The following is a 17,915-nucleotide window of genomic DNA, read 5'->3' on the forward strand; positions in this document are numbered from 1 at the left end:
AAGTTTGGGCAGCCCTATTGCATTCCCATACCTCACCCTACCTTAAGACCCAGGTCAGGAAGGTCGACGATATGATCAGGCCAACGAGAAGCGACTTGGACTCGAAGTACACAGAAAGTTTGAAGAACTGAAATACCACAACGCACATTGCAAATTTACAGGCTATGCAGTACACCAAAGGACGCCATACTACATAAACTAGGCATCTAAGGGGAACCGATGACGGACTCCCCAGGGCCAGTACCGGAAAACATACAGAAACGGGTCATGACCAAAGCCACAACCAAAGCTACCAAAAAGAATGAGTCCAAAGAGAAAACTCGTTTTATATGGAGATGCTACCTGTAACCAAGACGACCCGCATAGGTTTACTATTTGTGGGGTCACACAAGCCAAGATAGGAAGACCGGCAAGACGATGTCGGAAGCTCTCGCAAACTGCAACTCCCTTGCCACGGAAGAAGTCGCCATCACAGTTAGCTACTACCACACCCAAGCCACGACCACTTTGAGCGACCCTAAGCATGCGATATATATCAAAGGAAGAATCTGCATCATCGCTCAGGACATACTCTTCAACCTTGACTCAGTTGAGCTATTAAGAGAAATTGACCTATTTTGGGCGCAAGCGCCCGCAGGAAACCCAGGCAACGAGACAGCTCCCACATAGGCTCGAGCGGAGGCCGGCCGAGCTGTGGATGTCGCCTTGGATCCGGAGCCCTTCGGAACTCCGCTCATCTCATACCACTATTACACTTCACATGACAGACTCCGAAGTAGAACATACCCACCACCACACAGCTCGCTCTCTAGAGAGCGACGGCTGATGTAGAGAAAACTTAATCCTATACATTCCCTGGCTCATATATTGTTTCAAAATTCCTTAATTCAGAAATTAGCTCAACTTGTCTCTTCTGCACTGAAATAGCATCATTAAACCATATAATTTGGAATTGTTGGGCCCATCTACCTCTCAGAGAACTCATGCCTGATCCCTCCCGACGCATGGAAGGAAGTAAAGGCCAGCGACGACCTGGTCCTTCAATTCCAAGCCGTGGCATGGGTCTGTATCTTTCGGGATCGTCATGATCTCCGAGGCACGTATTTACGACCTTCCCTACCCCTACCTTTTCTTTCCATAATAAAGTTGTACTTCTTCCTTCTTGCTCAATCCGCTGACGACGATATGACAGGTTTCTGCGATGTAAATAGCTGGGTTCAAATCTCATATTATCGAGTATCGTAATCATGTAATATTTTTCTTGAGTTCTTTTTTCTTTTTGCCTCTTGCTCTCTCTTAACACGGAAAGTTGAGCTAGTTGGTACATATTTTTAAGAAATAACAGCGCGGAGACGAAGGACAAGGAAGAAGACAACACCCGCGCTGCTCTCTCTTCCCAGCCATGCAGCAGAGAAAAACGTGGCCGAGCGGCCCCATCGCCTTCTTCGGTATGGCGCGGCGAACAAATGATAGCACTCGTGTGCTTGACATTATCTGCACTAAACGGTGTCATATACGTCAAAATTTGGGAGAACTCATAACAGGCGCACAGGTTTCAGATACGCCATCACATTATCATCATCATCATTAGCAAAAACAGCAGCAGCAGGTCATCTACCTATGGTGCAGGATTAAGATCTCTCCCACTGATCTCCATATCAACCCGGTGCAGTGCCAGCGGCGGCTACCCTATACTATATCATTATTTAAGAACAATAAGAGATCAGTTTTACCTTTAAATCAGCTTCTGACGCTGCGCCTACGCACAGCAGTGATTTGAAAAAAATGTGATACCTTTTTTCACTTGACGCCTCGTAACGTAGAAATCATAGGCGGTACTCGCAGCAATAATAACAGCCAAAGTGCCAAGGAACGCCCTGAAAGCGAAAATAATTTCAACAGTTAGTGTGTCAGAAACTGAACGCTGCACTTTATTCGCCAAGAGCTTGTGTAATGCGTCTTTCCTTTTTTGTTTTATGGAACATTCACAATAATTGCACGTGACGAGATATGCAACCTTTGGACGACCAATAAACAACGCGACAAGGCAACACGTCAAGAATGCCTAAGAGCGTTACGTCGTTGCGTAGACTCACCAGAGGAAACCCCAAAAAAAGTAGCCGCACAAAATTAATTTCTCTTGTCTAAGAATTGCAACGAAAACATTTGACGTTTTCGTTGTAGACGTAAAAATGAATATGCCTCAATCTTTAGTAATCAGCTACTAAACTTTCTATAACGCATCCTTGAAATTTCGCAGTTCTTTGTAAACGAAGCCAATGTTTTTATAAACACAATGAGAGAGAAAGAGAGAAAGTGATTTAATGAAGGGAAAGGTGAAGAAGCACGAAATGAGAACTTACACTATCGATATCTGTGTCGTCGTCCACGGTTGTGGTTCGCTGGTGACGCAGTCTTGGACTCTAATTTCAACTGTACCTCCAGCCACTAAATAAATCAAAATTACAGAGTTTGTGAACTGTTACTTGCTCTTCTTCGAACTTTGACCGTTTAGTTTGGAGTAAGTTTGCATAAGAACTACAAATTTACCCAAAGATCTGAATGATAGATGCCTGGCAGTTCACTGCTATTTGCCCTGTGCACGTCATATCCGCTCCAAGCTTGCTGAAGGGAGAAGCGTCTGGCTCACTTTAATAGGGGTAGTCTTGCACGGGATTGTTGGTTGGAGTAAAAAACCATAGCCATTTGACGATAACATGAGAGCTCCACCCTAACTGTCTGTGACGTCATGATATCACCAACATTCACCGAGTAATCCAGTTTGGGTTTAGCTTCGATGTTTTTGGATGTTTTATATATCTCATTTTTAATTTCAAGAAACCATTTGTGGCCAGAAAAAAAGCAGACTCCGAAATATGTTATGCGAAATCTCCAGATAGTCAAAAATTCGAGAGAGTTGCTATAATCTAATGTGGCTACATTGTTGTACTTTCTTGTGGTTTACGTGGTATGGAAACAAACTTAAATGCATGCACGTACCGTCTGTTGCAGAAGTTTGCAGCCCAACGCGCCGGGTGGAAGAGCAGTATCGCTCCCGAGAGGCGGCGCTGCGCCCGCCGGCGCTACCTGGTGACGCAGCTATAAAGAGTCAGGAGGCTTGATCTCTTCCCCTAATCGCGCGGCTGAGAGCAAAGATGTGCGATATCAACCGCGGGATGAGGAGAAGAGAAGAAGCCTCCTCACTCTTTTTGCTGCGTCACCAGACAGCGCCGGCGGGCGCAGCGCCGCCTCTCGGGAGCGATACTGCTCCTCCGCCCGGCGCGTTGGGCCGCAAACTTCTGCAACAGACGGTACATGTTACAGGCTTACATTCGAAGATTCAGACATTTAGAATGATCGCTTTGAACTACACCAGCACGAAACTCTCAACTGAATTCAGTGGCAGCGTCTATAGCATCCCCTTGACACGCACGTAGTTCAAATCCCACTTTTCATAAAAGGCGGTTGTTGCTCCAAGTAACGCGCTTTTTCTGTTAGGCCTACATTGCACCCATATTTACCGATTAGAGTGAGAGGGTCGACAGTGAAATGCATTTTCGGGCTTGCTTTTCAGACTCTGGAATGTGACGTATCGCGAATGCCTACCCCTCAGGCGGAGGAGGTCAACCAATATAAATTGATTTATTGTCATTAAAAGTAAAGCCTCCCTGGAAGCCGGGGAACGAAAACGTCAGTGTCGCTGCCTCTTTCCGAATTCCTCTTTTTTCATCGGAAATTCCCGCCGGATCAGCTAAAATGACGGAAGTCACAGTAATGATTAAGGTAATGTACGCACCTTGACCGAACCAAGCTAGACGCTTGGTCCCAGCTACTGCACTCAAATTGCACTGGCATGTTTCGTTTTCAAATATTTAGAGCCAAACATTACTCACAAGCATTGACAACCATCTGAATGTCCTCTTGATTGCAATCGTTGATGAAACAGATGCCGAGGCGAATGCCTTCAACCATGGATGAATCTGAGCTGCCAACTGCAAAATTTACTACCTGTCAGCCAAGGGAATAAAACGTAAAGAGCAATAAATATTTGATACTACAGACGATTCAATGACCTGAACAAAGTTACAGCCTAGAAACTGCGCAGATGTATTCATGCAAAAGTCTAGAAATGTTTTCTTTAATATGAAACGCTTGAAACCAAGTGTGATAGTATACGGATAAATTTTTTCTCTCCTATTGTCAACACGTAGTGTAATGGATGTTTGCCAATTTTTTTTTATTGGGAGATAAAATATTACGTGACAAAGCTCTATATTGCGCCTTGAAAGCAGACGTTGAAAATATTTACCGGTTAACGAGCATTCAGGTTATAGTGAGTTTATAAACAACGGTGTGAAGATCCTCTGAGTGCTATAGCTACGTGCGTTAGCACACTTCTCTGGAGCGGTGAAAACTCGCTTTTCGAACGTCAATTGCTTCGATCTGGTCATTTAACAGTAATAGTGACTTGTGTTACGCCATGGCTATGTAGGATCACGTCGGCTCTGCGCTGAAGCTTTTTTTTTTTTTTATTTCCTTTCTTTTTGTCAATGGGCGGAGTGAGGGCGCAGGCTTCCGCTCAGTTGAGCAGCGCTTCTTCCCCCGTCTAAAACGAGGAAAAGGAAGAAAAAAAAACGCGCAGCCGCAGAATTGCTACGAGCCGCGCAGACTTCTGCTTGCTCCCACTACTCTCCGCGATTGCAATAACACGCGTAAACTTTGTAGAACGCCAAGTCGGGATAACTGTTCAATGTTTGCGCAAGTTGAAACGGCGCGAAGTCGTGGACGAGAGGAAGGTAAGTGTACTTAGCAGCAAAAAGCTTATTCAGCGCGCTCGAAACGCCGGAGAAGTCGGCGGAGAAAAAAAACACGGAAGACAATCAGCAGAGAGTGCGCCAGGTCATTCGAAGAGGGATGGGGCGGTGGGAAATAAAGATAATTCGGAGAAGTATTTTAGGTAGGTATATGATACCTTTATCGCGCTACTTCTCGTGAAGGTGAGATTAGCATTTAATTTCTGTAATTTAATTACTTTTCCCGGGCATTTGTCGTGCAATGAATTACTTTTCTGGTCTGGTAAGTTACTAATGTAATGAATTACTGTTTGCCAGTAATTTCACAAAGAAAGAAATTATTGCTTTCGAAATTACTTCTGCTAAAGCACACACTGCTATTTCAATAGACAACAGTTGGATACTATCGGCAAAAGGAGACAAAAATGAGAACTCTGCGTCTGAGACTTCCTCTGCACAGTGCAGTCGAGGGGTGCCTGGTTACACTCGTCACTACTGGGCGAGAGAGGGGGGGAGAGAGAGAAAGAGAGAGAGAGAGAGAGAGAGAGAGAGAGAGAGAGAGAGAGAGAGAGAGAGAGAGAGAGAGAGAGAGAGAGAGAGAGAGACAGGCAGAAGGGTCCATGACGTGAGCATTATTCAGCGCAAGGCGGTAAGGTCGATTCTTAGGACCACAGAAGCAATAGATAGCCTAGCTTCTTCGGGCCCTTCAAACGGCGGAAACAGCTCGACGCTGGGTTCGCCGCTCTCGAACGAACGTTCGACCATGCTTCTGTTTCTGTTGTTTTGTTGCCAATGAGTTATTTTTTTATTGATACGTGCTGTAGAAAAGGCGAGGGAAATAGTTGCCTGGAACGTAATTTGGCGGGAAGACGAAAAATTGTGTGCGTCGCGTCTGGGTAGTAGTAGTAGTAGTTTATTTTACAGGCTTTGTTTTTGCATAGATGAAAACTTGAAAACAATTAAAAAGTTGGTTTGGTTTCAGGGGTTTAACGTCCCAAAGCAACTCCGGCTATGAGAGACGCCGTAGTGGAGGACTTCGGAAATTTCGACCACCTGGGGTTCTTTAACGTGCACTGACATCGCACAGCACACGGGCGCCTTGCTTTTCGCCCCCATCGAAAAGCGGGTCGCCGCGGTCGGGATTCGATCCGGCCTCCTTGGGAACAGTAGTCGAGCGCCGTAACCACTGCGCCACCCCGGCGGGGAGTTAAAAAGTAATTGAATTATTCAGGAGAAGTAATTGTAGCGCAATGTAATTACTTTTTGTGAGCAAAATTAGTAGCGTAATTTGATTACATTTCTGCAATTTTCAGCAAAGCAATTAGTAATTTCATTTCTTTTCAAAAGGGATTTTGCCATATACGGAACTGCAGGCCTTCCTTGTGTGCACTGACAGAAGCCTGCCCGAATGGAGCACTTGCGCCATCACCCATAGGGAAGGGGAAGGAAGGGCGGCTAGTAGGAAAAAAAAAGCATGAGCATAAAGCGTCTTCTATACCTTTCATACCGCCTTACCCTACCACAGGAAAAAATAGAAAAGGTTATAAATAAAGCGCGCAACGATGGTTAACGCTACGTAGCCACTGCGCCAACATTGCTCTCACGTGATGAGAAGCGAGCGGGGGGCCAAAAAGCGAGCCTGCAATCGGTAAAAATTAAGAGCGACTAAAGCAGTGAAAAGAGAAAGCCTGAGTGCCGCATTCTGCATGCTACGAGTAAAGTGAGCGACTACTGTTTCCCAATCTGCTAGTGCATTGAGCTGTCAAGTTGTGACGAGTTTCGAGAATGTTCCAAGCATTGTCTACACAACGTCTAGAAACGTCCAAATTTAGATAAATAGTTAGTCATTAATCATACATTAAAATCTAATTGATCACTAGTTAGTCACTATTCGTTAGTAATTGACAATTAGTCATTAATCACCCATTTGATTGTTAAGTAGTCATAAACTAGTGATACAGTAATTAATTAGTGATTTACCATTATTCATTGGTAATTGATACTTAGATGATTAATTAATCATTATGTAGACATTGAGTAAATTAATTGGCCGTTAATTAGTATTTGATCATTGATAGGTATATGGCCATAGGCACGCATTAGCGCATACTGTGGTGGTGCCCTGTGATTGGTCAAGACCTCTATGACGTCAACTTCCCCTCAGCCAATCAGTGCCGCCGCAAAAGCGTGACACTTGCTGACGTCAGCGATGAGCCACTAAAGGCTTTCGCCTTAAAACGGCGTTATGGAACATACACAGCACAATTTACGAGTGGCTCAGTGCTTGAAACAACACTCGATCGCGCATACATACTTTCATGGGGAGTGGCTTACTCCTCAAGTCTCAAAAAGCCATTTTGAGCCTGGCGAGCCACGACGAATGGCACAAAAGAGCGACAGAGGGTGCCACTCACAAATTATAGGCAAGAATGTGGATGCATGTACAAGTTTTCAAGTTTCAAGCACTAATACACACGGCAGTATCCAAGCTTGTACGAATTCAAGAAAGACACAGTAGTGAGTCTGTATAGCGGCCATTCTTACTGCGAGAGGGCTGGTTACGCTTGGATTATAATGAGGGCTGGTTACGTTTCGTAATGATGTTCTTAATCTGTATTTTTTTGCAAGCAGCAGAAGTAGAGGCTTTCATACATGCTTCTCCATCCTTTGCGAACCAAATCATGAGGAAGTCGTCCTTAATGTTCGTTTTAAAAATGCAGGCACCAAGTCGCAATGCCTTTTCATCCTTCTATACCTTCCTTAAACAGAGAATTTGAATTTCACTTGGCCACCAAACACCAATCGAAGGAAAAATGCCTATAAAGCACTAAAGCGAGTACAGGTGATTTGTCATTGAGTTAAAACACATGCTGGGTTCATTTTGGTGTATTATGTTTCCTAAAAGCTTCAATCTAAAGCTTGCTTTCTCTTTATTTTCAGTTTCGCTCGTGCCGACACGGAGCGGCTAGCCTGGGTTTAACTCGCTTACCCGAGGATTTGACATTGCGAGACCGGATGCAGCGTACTCTACAAGTTCCGAGTTGTTGATCGCAGGCACGAACAGGTTGCAGTATTGGCCCCGTATCTTCTCATTGCCGAATTCGTCGCGCACAAGGGTCTCGACGCATTGGTCGAATGCTCCGAGGTCCGCCATGCTACCTTGGAAGAGGCCTGTTGGGTACTTCCCGGAAGCGTCGAACACTGCACGAATAAAGAGAGCCCCATTGGATGCATTTGAATAGCTGATTTCGACTGAGCGCACGCCGAAGATCATCACAAAGCACGGAGACGCTCGCAAGCAGCTCACCAACCAAGAATTTATGTGAAAATTACACAAAAACGAGACTTGAGGCTATCAAAGAAACTTCAAAATGTGCCCAAAGAGAGCAGGAAAAACTGCCGTACAATCGTGCTCCGTTAATTCAACCTTGTTGAAGTGCTGTTTAACTAATTGAAAAACGAATGTACAATTTAGTTTTCATTTTTAAGCGGTCACTAGCTATCATTCTTGCTGTTTCTCCACTCCCATAAAGTGTAACAAGGTGCGAAGAAAGGATATAAAAAAAAAAGCGCTTTTGTGTGGTGCTTCATGTGTTATTTCCCGCATCACACGACGCCGAAAACGTAGAGCAAATCGATGAACCTAGCCTCTCTGATTTCTAAATTGTTATGGCGTTCTGCTACTAATGATGATGCTGCGGTTTCGACTGCCGCCTACGGTTGCCGCTCTTTGATGGCACCAGAACATGAAATAGCTGGTGTTCTGAGGATATCTGTGCTGATAAAAGAATCTCAGAAGGTGAGAGTCAATGTCGAGTCCTCGTAAAGGCCCACCAGTCAGTCAATATGAAGGAGCATAAAAAATACATATTCCATACGATGGCAGATTTTGGCGGCTAGCTTGATAAGGAACCAACGTATTTTCTGTGTGCTGTCGCACTTTATATGTACCCATTAAAGACGAAAAAGCCCAACAAATAGTTATTTTTTTTATTTTTTTTTTTGCAAACTATAGGTCAGCATTCATAACAACGAAAAATGAACAAAAAGGGGCAGCTGGCAGTTATGCGTTCACTAGAACTTTTAGCGACCTTGAAACGTGCATTTAATTAAACATAGTATCATATACGTAGAAAGGCTCAGATCGCGGTTTTAAGCTTGCTTGAGGCAGTTGTAGCCAATAACAAGTTGCGATATTTAAGTAATCTCTAGTTAAGATGTCGATGCGATAGTTAAACTTTGAATTTAAGAATGCAAGATTCTCGTGAACTGAAAACACGATGACGTGCATCTTCGCTGTGTATATATTGCATGGCAGTTACGTCGTCCTCATTCTGGCCATGTTTTTAACGCCTTTATAGGCTCATGTTTGTGCGCAGAAAATGTCCGTCCGCAGAGGTTGTCACATCGTCGCTATCGTATAATGACATGATTTATGATAAAAGGTTCGGTGAAAGAAGGTAGAGAGTGAATGAAATGTCTCTATACGAAAAATTGGGTTGATTTCGAATAAATAGTTAATTAAAACCACAAAATCAATTCGACGTTGAAATAGCCATGGGCGTCAATATATTGCTCAGACGTCAGAACAGCCATAAACGCCGAAATTGTGCAAAAAGCGTGCAAAAACGTTGCCCAGCTTTAATGTGAGGCCTCATCATTGCGTTACATCGAAAACAATCAGTCAAGAGTAAAAGAAAAAAAGAGTAAAAACAAGTAACTTCGATATAGTGCGCAGAGGTCAAAACAGCCACGGACGTCTAAATTGGGAAAAATACGTCGGAATTGGGAAGAAAACGTGCAAAAGCAATGCAAAGCATTATTATCAGGTCTCGTCATTGCATTACATCGAAAACAGTCAGTCAAGAGTAGAAGAGGAAGAAAGAGAAAAAAAAAAAAAACCTCAGAAGAAGAAAAATAATTAGTGGGGAAGAAAAAAAAGCAAAAAAAAAAAAAAAGAAGCAGAAAAGAAAAAAAAAGGATAAAAATAATGCAAATGAAAGAAGCGGTAAATGAGGGCAAACACTCGCTGGAAATGCTTTCGTCTTACCGCTCTTCAGGGATATCTAAGTTCCTCCAATTAAATTTAGTTTCTTTGATAACCTCAAGTTTCTTTTTGTGTAATGTTTGCATTTTCCTGGTTGGTGAGCTACTTGCCAGCCTCTCCGCAATAAAACTTCTGGAGTAAGTCCGCGCCCGTGTGCCCGCAATCTATTTCCATGCATTGCTAGCCCTGTTTTATGGATACCTTAATTCAATGTGTGAATGTCGGCTGAAAAAGTTCTGTTGGCGGATAAACTAGTAGAAAAAAAAATTTAACTTATGAAGAGGGCGAACTTAAAACCCAAAACCCAAATAGGTTAATGGTTATTTATTTTAACCGCTTTCGTATCGTTTAGCGGCTATATATTTGGGCCCCACGAAAGATGCGCACCGAGTGGCAAGATTCCAAGATTATGGGACAGGTGAGAGAAGTTACACGATTCGTGTCCAGTGTACTGGCACCATCGCATGTATGTAAAAATACGACAGTACACTAATATTTCTTTTCACCAAGACAAGGTGCAACACCTTGCACACCCTTTCGTGCGATTTCAGACGGACGCTTCGTGAGAGGGACTTTGGTAGTGCACATGCAACGTGGGATCCCGTATTTCAGGCGTGTGTTACCGCTCGCACTTTCCGCGCCGCCAAGGACACGACATCCAGACGGCCCGGCGGCGACGGCTTAACTGCGCTGAGCTGGAAATCAATCGCGGATGTTCGCTGCTGCGGTAGCCAAAGAGGAAAAACTTGATTGTTTATTAATAGAGAACGCACTAAGCGAATGGAGTCTTGGCTCATTTGGCGGGGAGCATTGCTCCGTCTATACCTAAGGGTTATAAAAGCGCTGTAATTTAACGAACATTCGTGCTAAAAGCAAACAAAAAAGGCAAACGCGAGGAATTCTTTCAGCGTCGCCGCAAAGAGGCCTTTCAGGGTAATTTTGAAGCGAACATTCTCGTCCCATATACAAGAAAGGCTGAGGGCATATAGATTTTCGTGAAGTACGCATCTTTTCGACAGTGACATATATATATGCCTTAAGAAGTAACAGACACGAAGGTCCAAACGGAGGTGAACTTATAAGAGCATCAATGGGAGTGAGAAGGGATAATGCGGTACTACCAGAAAATTTCCTTTCTAGTGTTAGTCTATAAGGCTGTAACGCACACCCTAACTGGCTGTTCGCCGCAGATGTTACCCAAAATATATTGGATAAAGCATCATGCTTCACTCCACTGCGATGTGACACAGTGGCAGCAAGCGGCGAAATATGCTCGCGCGGAAGCCACATATAAAAAATGCATGCAGCTAGGCACGGTGCCACGGCAGTTATAGGTGCAAGCTGCTCGCCGCGCTCTGAGTGCGTTCCACTAAACCTGGTTGTTACTGTCTAATGCAGGCAAAGCTTGACAATACGTTTGTCGCTCTATTGCCTGCTTCATCTGACGTAACCATGTTAAATTTCATCAGCAGAAACTTCTCAACTTTAGGTCGCTGTGGCGCAACGAAGATCATACGCTTAATAAGGCATAAGATCGCATATTGACGTATTCCTCAAACGAAAGGCGTCCTCATTAGTGGATGAGAGAGACATCGTTTGTTGTGCCATGCTAGCAAGCCATTTAACGTAAAGCTCTTCCCGTAATACACTGGTCGAGAAAGTAGTCCCGGTGAGTTTCAGCATACCAAAGGGCACAGTGGAAAACGCTGTCGAATGGCATTTACAAATAATCCGTGTGCATTTTTCTCTTGGTACTTTGGGGCTCTGGGAGAAAGGCGACGAGAACATATAAAGACTCTCTTCGTTTGCTTCATTCAGCGACTGCCACTTCGCAATAATGGCAGCACAAAGTGAAAATACAAGTGTTTTTCAACGCTCGTTCGGAAGCCATTGATGAACTAAAACGGTGCACTGAATATATAGAAAGCGGCTTACGCCATGCTAGCCAATTTCTCTCCTTAAATTCGGCAAAGCACGGCAACTCACTGTTTTATTTTCATGAAACTTAGAAGCGGTGGTCTAGAGGGAAGGTTAGGTATAGATGTCAACTCACTGAAACTGTAGGCCAGAGCGGAAAAAGCATGAAAATGTCGCGGATCGACTATAAACCTGCATAACTGTTTTCGAATCTCTATTTATCAACCCGAAAAATTGCACGAAATCCCGACAGCGATACCAGTCACCGAAGATCCCTCTACACCTCCTTGGAATTCAGTATTCTTTAAGGTGGCAGGGGTACACTGACATTTTTTTAATCGCTGAAACGAAAAGAAACGGAATCAAGCCCGCAAATGATGGACGAGTGCACTGGGGGAATCAATGTGCATTTTATGTACTGAGCCTTATAGTTCCACCAGCAATCCCATTCAGCTGGCAAGCGCGAGTTCTCGCGTGTTACCTGCCAGAGCTGCTCTATTCGGCTCAAGGAGCTTGCATGAGGCAACGAACTGACGCTATCGTCTTTTTGCTCGACTCACTTGCAAAATATCGTACTTTATATGGTTGTATGCAAAAATGTGGCCCTGATTTTTTGTTTATCGGAGGGGGGAGTTACGCTGTGATGGACGCCGAGGTCCGCTAATGCAGATGTTATATCATTCGGACATGAATGGCATGACATTAATATCGGCGTCGCCTGATTAACGTGAGTTTTTTTATCGAATTTATATGCATCAAGCTGCTTTTGTTATGCGAAAATAAAGGTTACAGAATTAAGAGCACTGAACTTATTAATAGCATTCGCACCACAAAACTCGCGCCATTTTCTGGTGAGCTGCGCAATTGGTCTAGAGAAAATGCCCATGCTGCCGTTATCTATTCCAAGTCACTGTAGCCGGTCAGCGTGTACAAGCCAATGATTCGTGCACTCCTACAGGCGCTAAAAAACTGCCCTTCTATATCCTCGTCGCTCATTCTTCATACCGGCTATCGGCACCTGCCGTATCATTTACAGAGCACATACTCAGGAACAGCAATAAACAGACCGGATAGAAAGATGGACACAGAAGTACAGGTACTACATGATACTGCATTCATAGTCACCGAATGTTGATTCAATTTGTGTGCGGGGGCATGCGAGGGACGTATATAGAACCAGGCTTTCGCCGAACTTTCGCATGTACTTTTTGCACAGATATATGAGTCTTAGAGAAAGAAAAAAAAAAAAAAACATTACCCAGTCGGTGCTGTCTTAGTTAGTGCACTTTTTTCGTCTCTTTTCTGTTCTTTTAGTTACTAGATAGATTTTGACTATGTTTACATTTCGTTACTTCATCATTCATTCAATTGGAGGAATATGGGAGAGGCCTTCGCATGCAGTGGGTATAGCCAGGCTGATGACGATGACACTTCATTATCCCGCGTGATCCGTCGTAATAAGTGAATGGCTATGAGGTTCCTCGTTGTTGTAACAGTGGACTACAGCATTCCTCATTGCGGATTGGCAGTTTTGGCCCGTGAAATTTACTGCGTTAATTTTCACTAGAACTACTCATATCTCCTTGCGCTTTGTGAATAAAGTTTTTTGAAATATCCGGTGGGGTAATATAGCGGCGAAGACCGCAGAGCTTCAGGCAATGCCGATACGCCTTTTAGGCAAACGTGTGTCCAAATCGGCAGGTTGCCAAGTAGCTACGTTTATAGTAGTCGTGATAGCTCTCGAGCCCCTTGCGAGGCGTCTTCGTTACAAACATTATGATCAGATCCGTTGAAAACGTTATTATCAGCGATAAGCGGCGAGACATAAAAGGTAGGCATAAACAGGAAAGAAAAAGTCGCTGCTGCATTTCAACTGGATGGAAAGAGATACATTAAGCGTATTAAAGTGAACACGCACACTCGGTGGAGGACGGCATGAAATTGAAAGGAAAATACAATCCCAAGCTAGAGGAGTTCCTGTCGAAATTCTTGTTAGATAAGGTAAGTCTAATACATAAGTTGAATAAGGTTAATCAAGAAGGCCTTGCAAATGTTGCGCAACCTAAAAACGTTTCTTTTTCAGTTGCTTGGCATTATCATAGCCCTTGCTTCGCATTATAATAGGGTTATCATAGCCCATCCGCTGTGGAAACGTTGTGTAGGCGTTAGAAAATCGAAACCCGCAAATTGCTCGTTGAAAACACGATGTATTGCCCTCGAAGGATAAAGCGAGTTGCTCGAAAACAATTTCTGTGGTGCAGAAGGCACTTATTGCTGCAAAGCAGTCGCTGTGGGCCAGACGGGGGACCGACATACGGTCAGCGACTGATTTGCCCCAAGTTTTCGACATAAAAAGTTAAATTGACGTATGTGCCACTTTGCAAATGACTTAGCGCACCCATTTCGGCGAAGCTGCGATGTTTCTAGGTAAACGAGGGCAATTTTCTTCTTTTTTATTTTTATTTTTATCTATTATCATTTTTTATTTTTTATTTATTTATTTTTTTGCTTTCAGATCCAGGATTCTGACGCACTTTTCAACTGTATGCAATGTGGGGATATCTGAAGACATCCTTATCTACATGTTCTGAATGATGATGTAAGCTTCCGACGCGTGGCTTAAATTTGTGCTTAAGACTCCTCCTCTGCTCACACCGAGTAGTTTAAAAAGGCGCAAAAACCGTCGGGCTCTTTTTGTAAATAAATACGAGCCAACTGCGGATTACTCTAAGGTACTTTTTGTGAACGTATTGATATATATGGTATCTGTACTTCCGATGCGTATCAAAATTTAGTTTTTGCTTCTGAAGCACCTCCCGAGCTAACAATGAGTAATCTAGACTATCCATACAAAACCAATGGAAACCATTTTAGAATAAGTGTGAGAAAACTGTGGAATATAGTAAAATACATTTAGAACATAATGACAGAAGGGGTTCGAGCTCCCGATGAGCAGCAAAATTTCTCTTCTGAAGTTTGTCCTGGGGTCTCAAGTAACTATTATGGCTGCCACATAAAACCAGTTAGGCGTGTTTTTTTTTAATTATTCAGCAAAAAAAAAAAAGAAACCTCCTTATTTTGCGATTGTAATCATGAAGATTAACAACATATAAAAAATTACGCTCAAAAAGTATTTCCATCTCGGCCTCGGCGGCCGCTTTTCAGTGGAGGCGAAAAGCAAGGCGCCCGTGTGCGGTGCGATGTTAGTGCACGTTAAAGAACCCCAGGTGGTCGAAATTTCCGGAGTCCTCTACTACGGCGTCTCTCATAGCCTGAGTCGCTTTGGGACGTTAAACCCCACAAACCAACCACAAATATTTCCCCCCAAAAAAGTGTCCAAACTTTCCTGGTATGTGGGCATGAAATGCCCGAAAGATGGTTATTAATTTTTCGTTACATTTTCCACTACAGGCTTCAACGATAATGGTAGTTGGGAAAATTTCTTTGTGCATTCGCTTAATGAAGTCACATTGCACGGACGGTAAAAGCAGTTTCTTGCTGTTCGTTTTTTTTTTTCTTGTGAACTAAAGCGAAAAGAGCTTGCGGTGGATTTTGTAACCGCGTTATCTTTTTTATTTCTTGATTCTTATTTCTTTAAAATTCTTTGTACTTTTTTAGCATCGCAATACCTCAGTTAGCCTGACAACAGAAGAGATGAAAAAAAAAAAGCACAGTAAAAAAGAAATCACTTTACAATAGAATTTCAGGTTCCCAAATTACATCATCCCCTTAGCTCAACCCTACGAAATATCACACGTGACGCTAGCTTCGGCAGGAAGTGATTGCGCACGAACACTTAGACGACGGATAAGAAAACGGTTCCTCTTCAGACGTTTTCCAGTTCGTCGCGAAAGGTTCGCCTTCCAGAATCTCTAATAAGTAGAGTCAACTGTCTGTACGGCCGCATTGCTATATCCTAGCTAAGTTTTCCTTTTTAGCGAGGAGCACTCGTTAATCATACACTGTTCCAACCAGCGCTATTGCATGACAGTGACTGAATTGAGTAACGAACAATGGATCATTTGCAGTATACATCAAGCAGCACTCCACTTCGTCAGACGTGCCTGCATCTGCGCAAAGGTAGAGAATAAGGCTGCTGAGGCTTACATCTTAAGGCCCAGGGTTCAACGTTCCGGATGCCACGCATGAGCTTCAAGAGGCCCACCATGCACGAGGGAGAGATTTCTGCTTCTAAGAGTCGCTGCGTGAGCCCGCTGTTAGGGTTATTCAGTATCTTAGCCACGAAGGATTTTATCGTCTCAACGAGTTCCGGAGACTTCTTTTTGGCGGAGGCATCGACATGATGCACTGCTGTACCACACACAGCGGCAGCCACGATGAGCACCCGGGCAAGCTTCATAGCGTCGACTAGCGAGATCCAGACTGCTGATGTCCAACACAGTAACGTCAGGCACGATCAACACGGTGTGCGTAGACTGAGTCTGAGCCAACACTTCACGGGCGAAGTTTTACTCTGATGTGCATGTCCATGCCACGACGCTAGCCATTACCCGACTATCCAGAGAAAGGAAAGCTTCATCACCGAAGACGACTCCTGTGCAGTGAGGAAATGTTCATCATCGTGCTTGCTAAAGGCGCGAAGAAGGCAAAACGGCCCACTCGTGGGGAGGCAGCACTGATCGGTTCGGGGTCTCGATTTCGTCCGCGGACGCACGTTACTCTTTCAACGAAGGTTCCGCCTGTGTCGGAAGAATCCTATATAGTCTCCGGTCAAGGGGAGAGGGCCTCTGCCCAGCAGGCGCGACCAGCATCGGCTCCTGGCTCCTTACCGAAAGGGCGAGGAGTGAGGCGAGCATGAAATGTGCCCTGGGGAAACGCGGACAACGTTGCGGGTCAGCCGCCTGCGCAGCTTATCCGTCGGGTCCTTGGCGGGCACACGCCGACGTGAGTGTGCCAAGCGTGGCAGAGAAGGTGTGTATTTGTTTTCACGCGCAGTCAGGGGCAAGTGGGAGTAGTCTTCGAGTGTGAATCCGCCTGAGCGCCTCCCGATGAGTGAACTTGGGCGCGCCTACGAATGAAGGAGCAGCGAAACCTTTAACGCGGCTCAACGTAACTGCAAAACGAGTATTCGCATTTTGTACACGGAAACCCTCCATTTGCGCGAGAGATCACCCTGCTGCAAGAGCAGTGAATTAGAGTAATGAATGTTGCCTCTAATGCAGCCGACTAAGTAACCTCGTTCCATAAGGTCTATTCACTATTTGCCTCCTGTGTTTCCTTCTTCGTCTTCCTGGTACTCTCTGTCATCTTGTTTCACTTTTCCGTGCAATGGGACTTTATTGGAGACATCAAGGCTTTACTTAGCATCCCATTTATTGACATAAGTGTTCGGTGCCTTTGTCGTGCAAGACATGTTTTAGAGTTTTGAGTTTGCGGCCGACGGGGAGTTTTAGGGACTCGACATTTATTCAGAAGGGCTGCGATCTGTCGAAAGTTTTTATTCGAGAAAGAATGCCCAACTCAAGGTAACAGCTCTCGCTCAGGAACGCGCTCTTGACAAGCGTGTTTGGTAGGTATTTTTCTCCCAGCAACGCGCAAAGAATATGAGTCACGTAAATTTGTATAACGGCAGCAGATCCATCAGCAAAAATTTTCAGGGAAAATGAATAGCCACGTTATGACATACGTATGATCCCAGCGGCGGCATGTGGACGTTTTCTTTTCTACTTTCTAGTAAACTATCTCCACGTTTAATTAATATTTATCATTTATATAAAAACTACCACCCTATGTCTTCCTTTGTGTCAGTGGCTCTCTTCGTATGTATGTCGCCATCTTCACTGCATTTGTTTGCTTATAATCTTAACGAGGGCTTCGAATCCGACGGCTTTCACAGCATAGGTTGCACACAGGAGCGGCCATAATGTTACAGGGCACGCTTCTGGTGTTTCAAAAATGTGTCACACCGTCTGTAGAGAAGATACGATGGTTACTCGGACCCGCATGTGAGCGCAACAGTGGTACGTGCTCATTTATGTGCAAGGTGCACGTACTCCCTAATTGTCGCTAGGTTAAGCGGGATAAAACATTTTATCGCCCATGAGTGCTCTATAATGTTGTGGCGGGGTCTGTACGAGATTTATAACCCAGCTGACACCCTTTCCACTGGGTCACGGTCTGCAGGATGCTAGCGGTAA

At 44.3% G+C, this 17,915-nt stretch overlaps 1 protein-coding gene across 1 annotated transcript in view; it reads right to left on the minus strand.

Annotated features, from left to right (window-relative positions):
* The window catches only part of LOC146202814 (nose resistant to fluoxetine protein 6-like), a 37,652-nt gene extending 21,535 nt beyond the window's left edge, over positions 1 to 16,117 (minus strand). The window contains exons 1-5 of the mRNA XM_084585127.1: positions 15,865 to 16,117; positions 7,783 to 7,994; positions 3,894 to 4,008; positions 2,364 to 2,448; positions 1,795 to 1,877 (exon numbers count right to left, since the gene is read on the minus strand). Of these exons, the coding sequence (XP_084441253.1) occupies positions 1,795 to 1,877; positions 2,364 to 2,448; positions 3,894 to 4,008; positions 7,783 to 7,994; positions 15,865 to 16,117 (748 nt within the window). The remainder of the gene's footprint in view (positions 1 to 1,794; positions 1,878 to 2,363; positions 2,449 to 3,893; positions 4,009 to 7,782; positions 7,995 to 15,864) is intronic.
* Between the last annotated feature and the right edge of the window lie 1,798 nt (positions 16,118 to 17,915).

The sequence above is a fragment of the Amblyomma maculatum genome, chromosome 1 (genome assembly GCF_055883805.1).
Source record: "Amblyomma maculatum isolate TAMU_Amacu chromosome 1, ASM5588380v1, whole genome shotgun sequence".
Lineage (NCBI taxonomy): Eukaryota > Metazoa > Arthropoda > Arachnida > Ixodida > Ixodidae > Amblyomma > Amblyomma maculatum.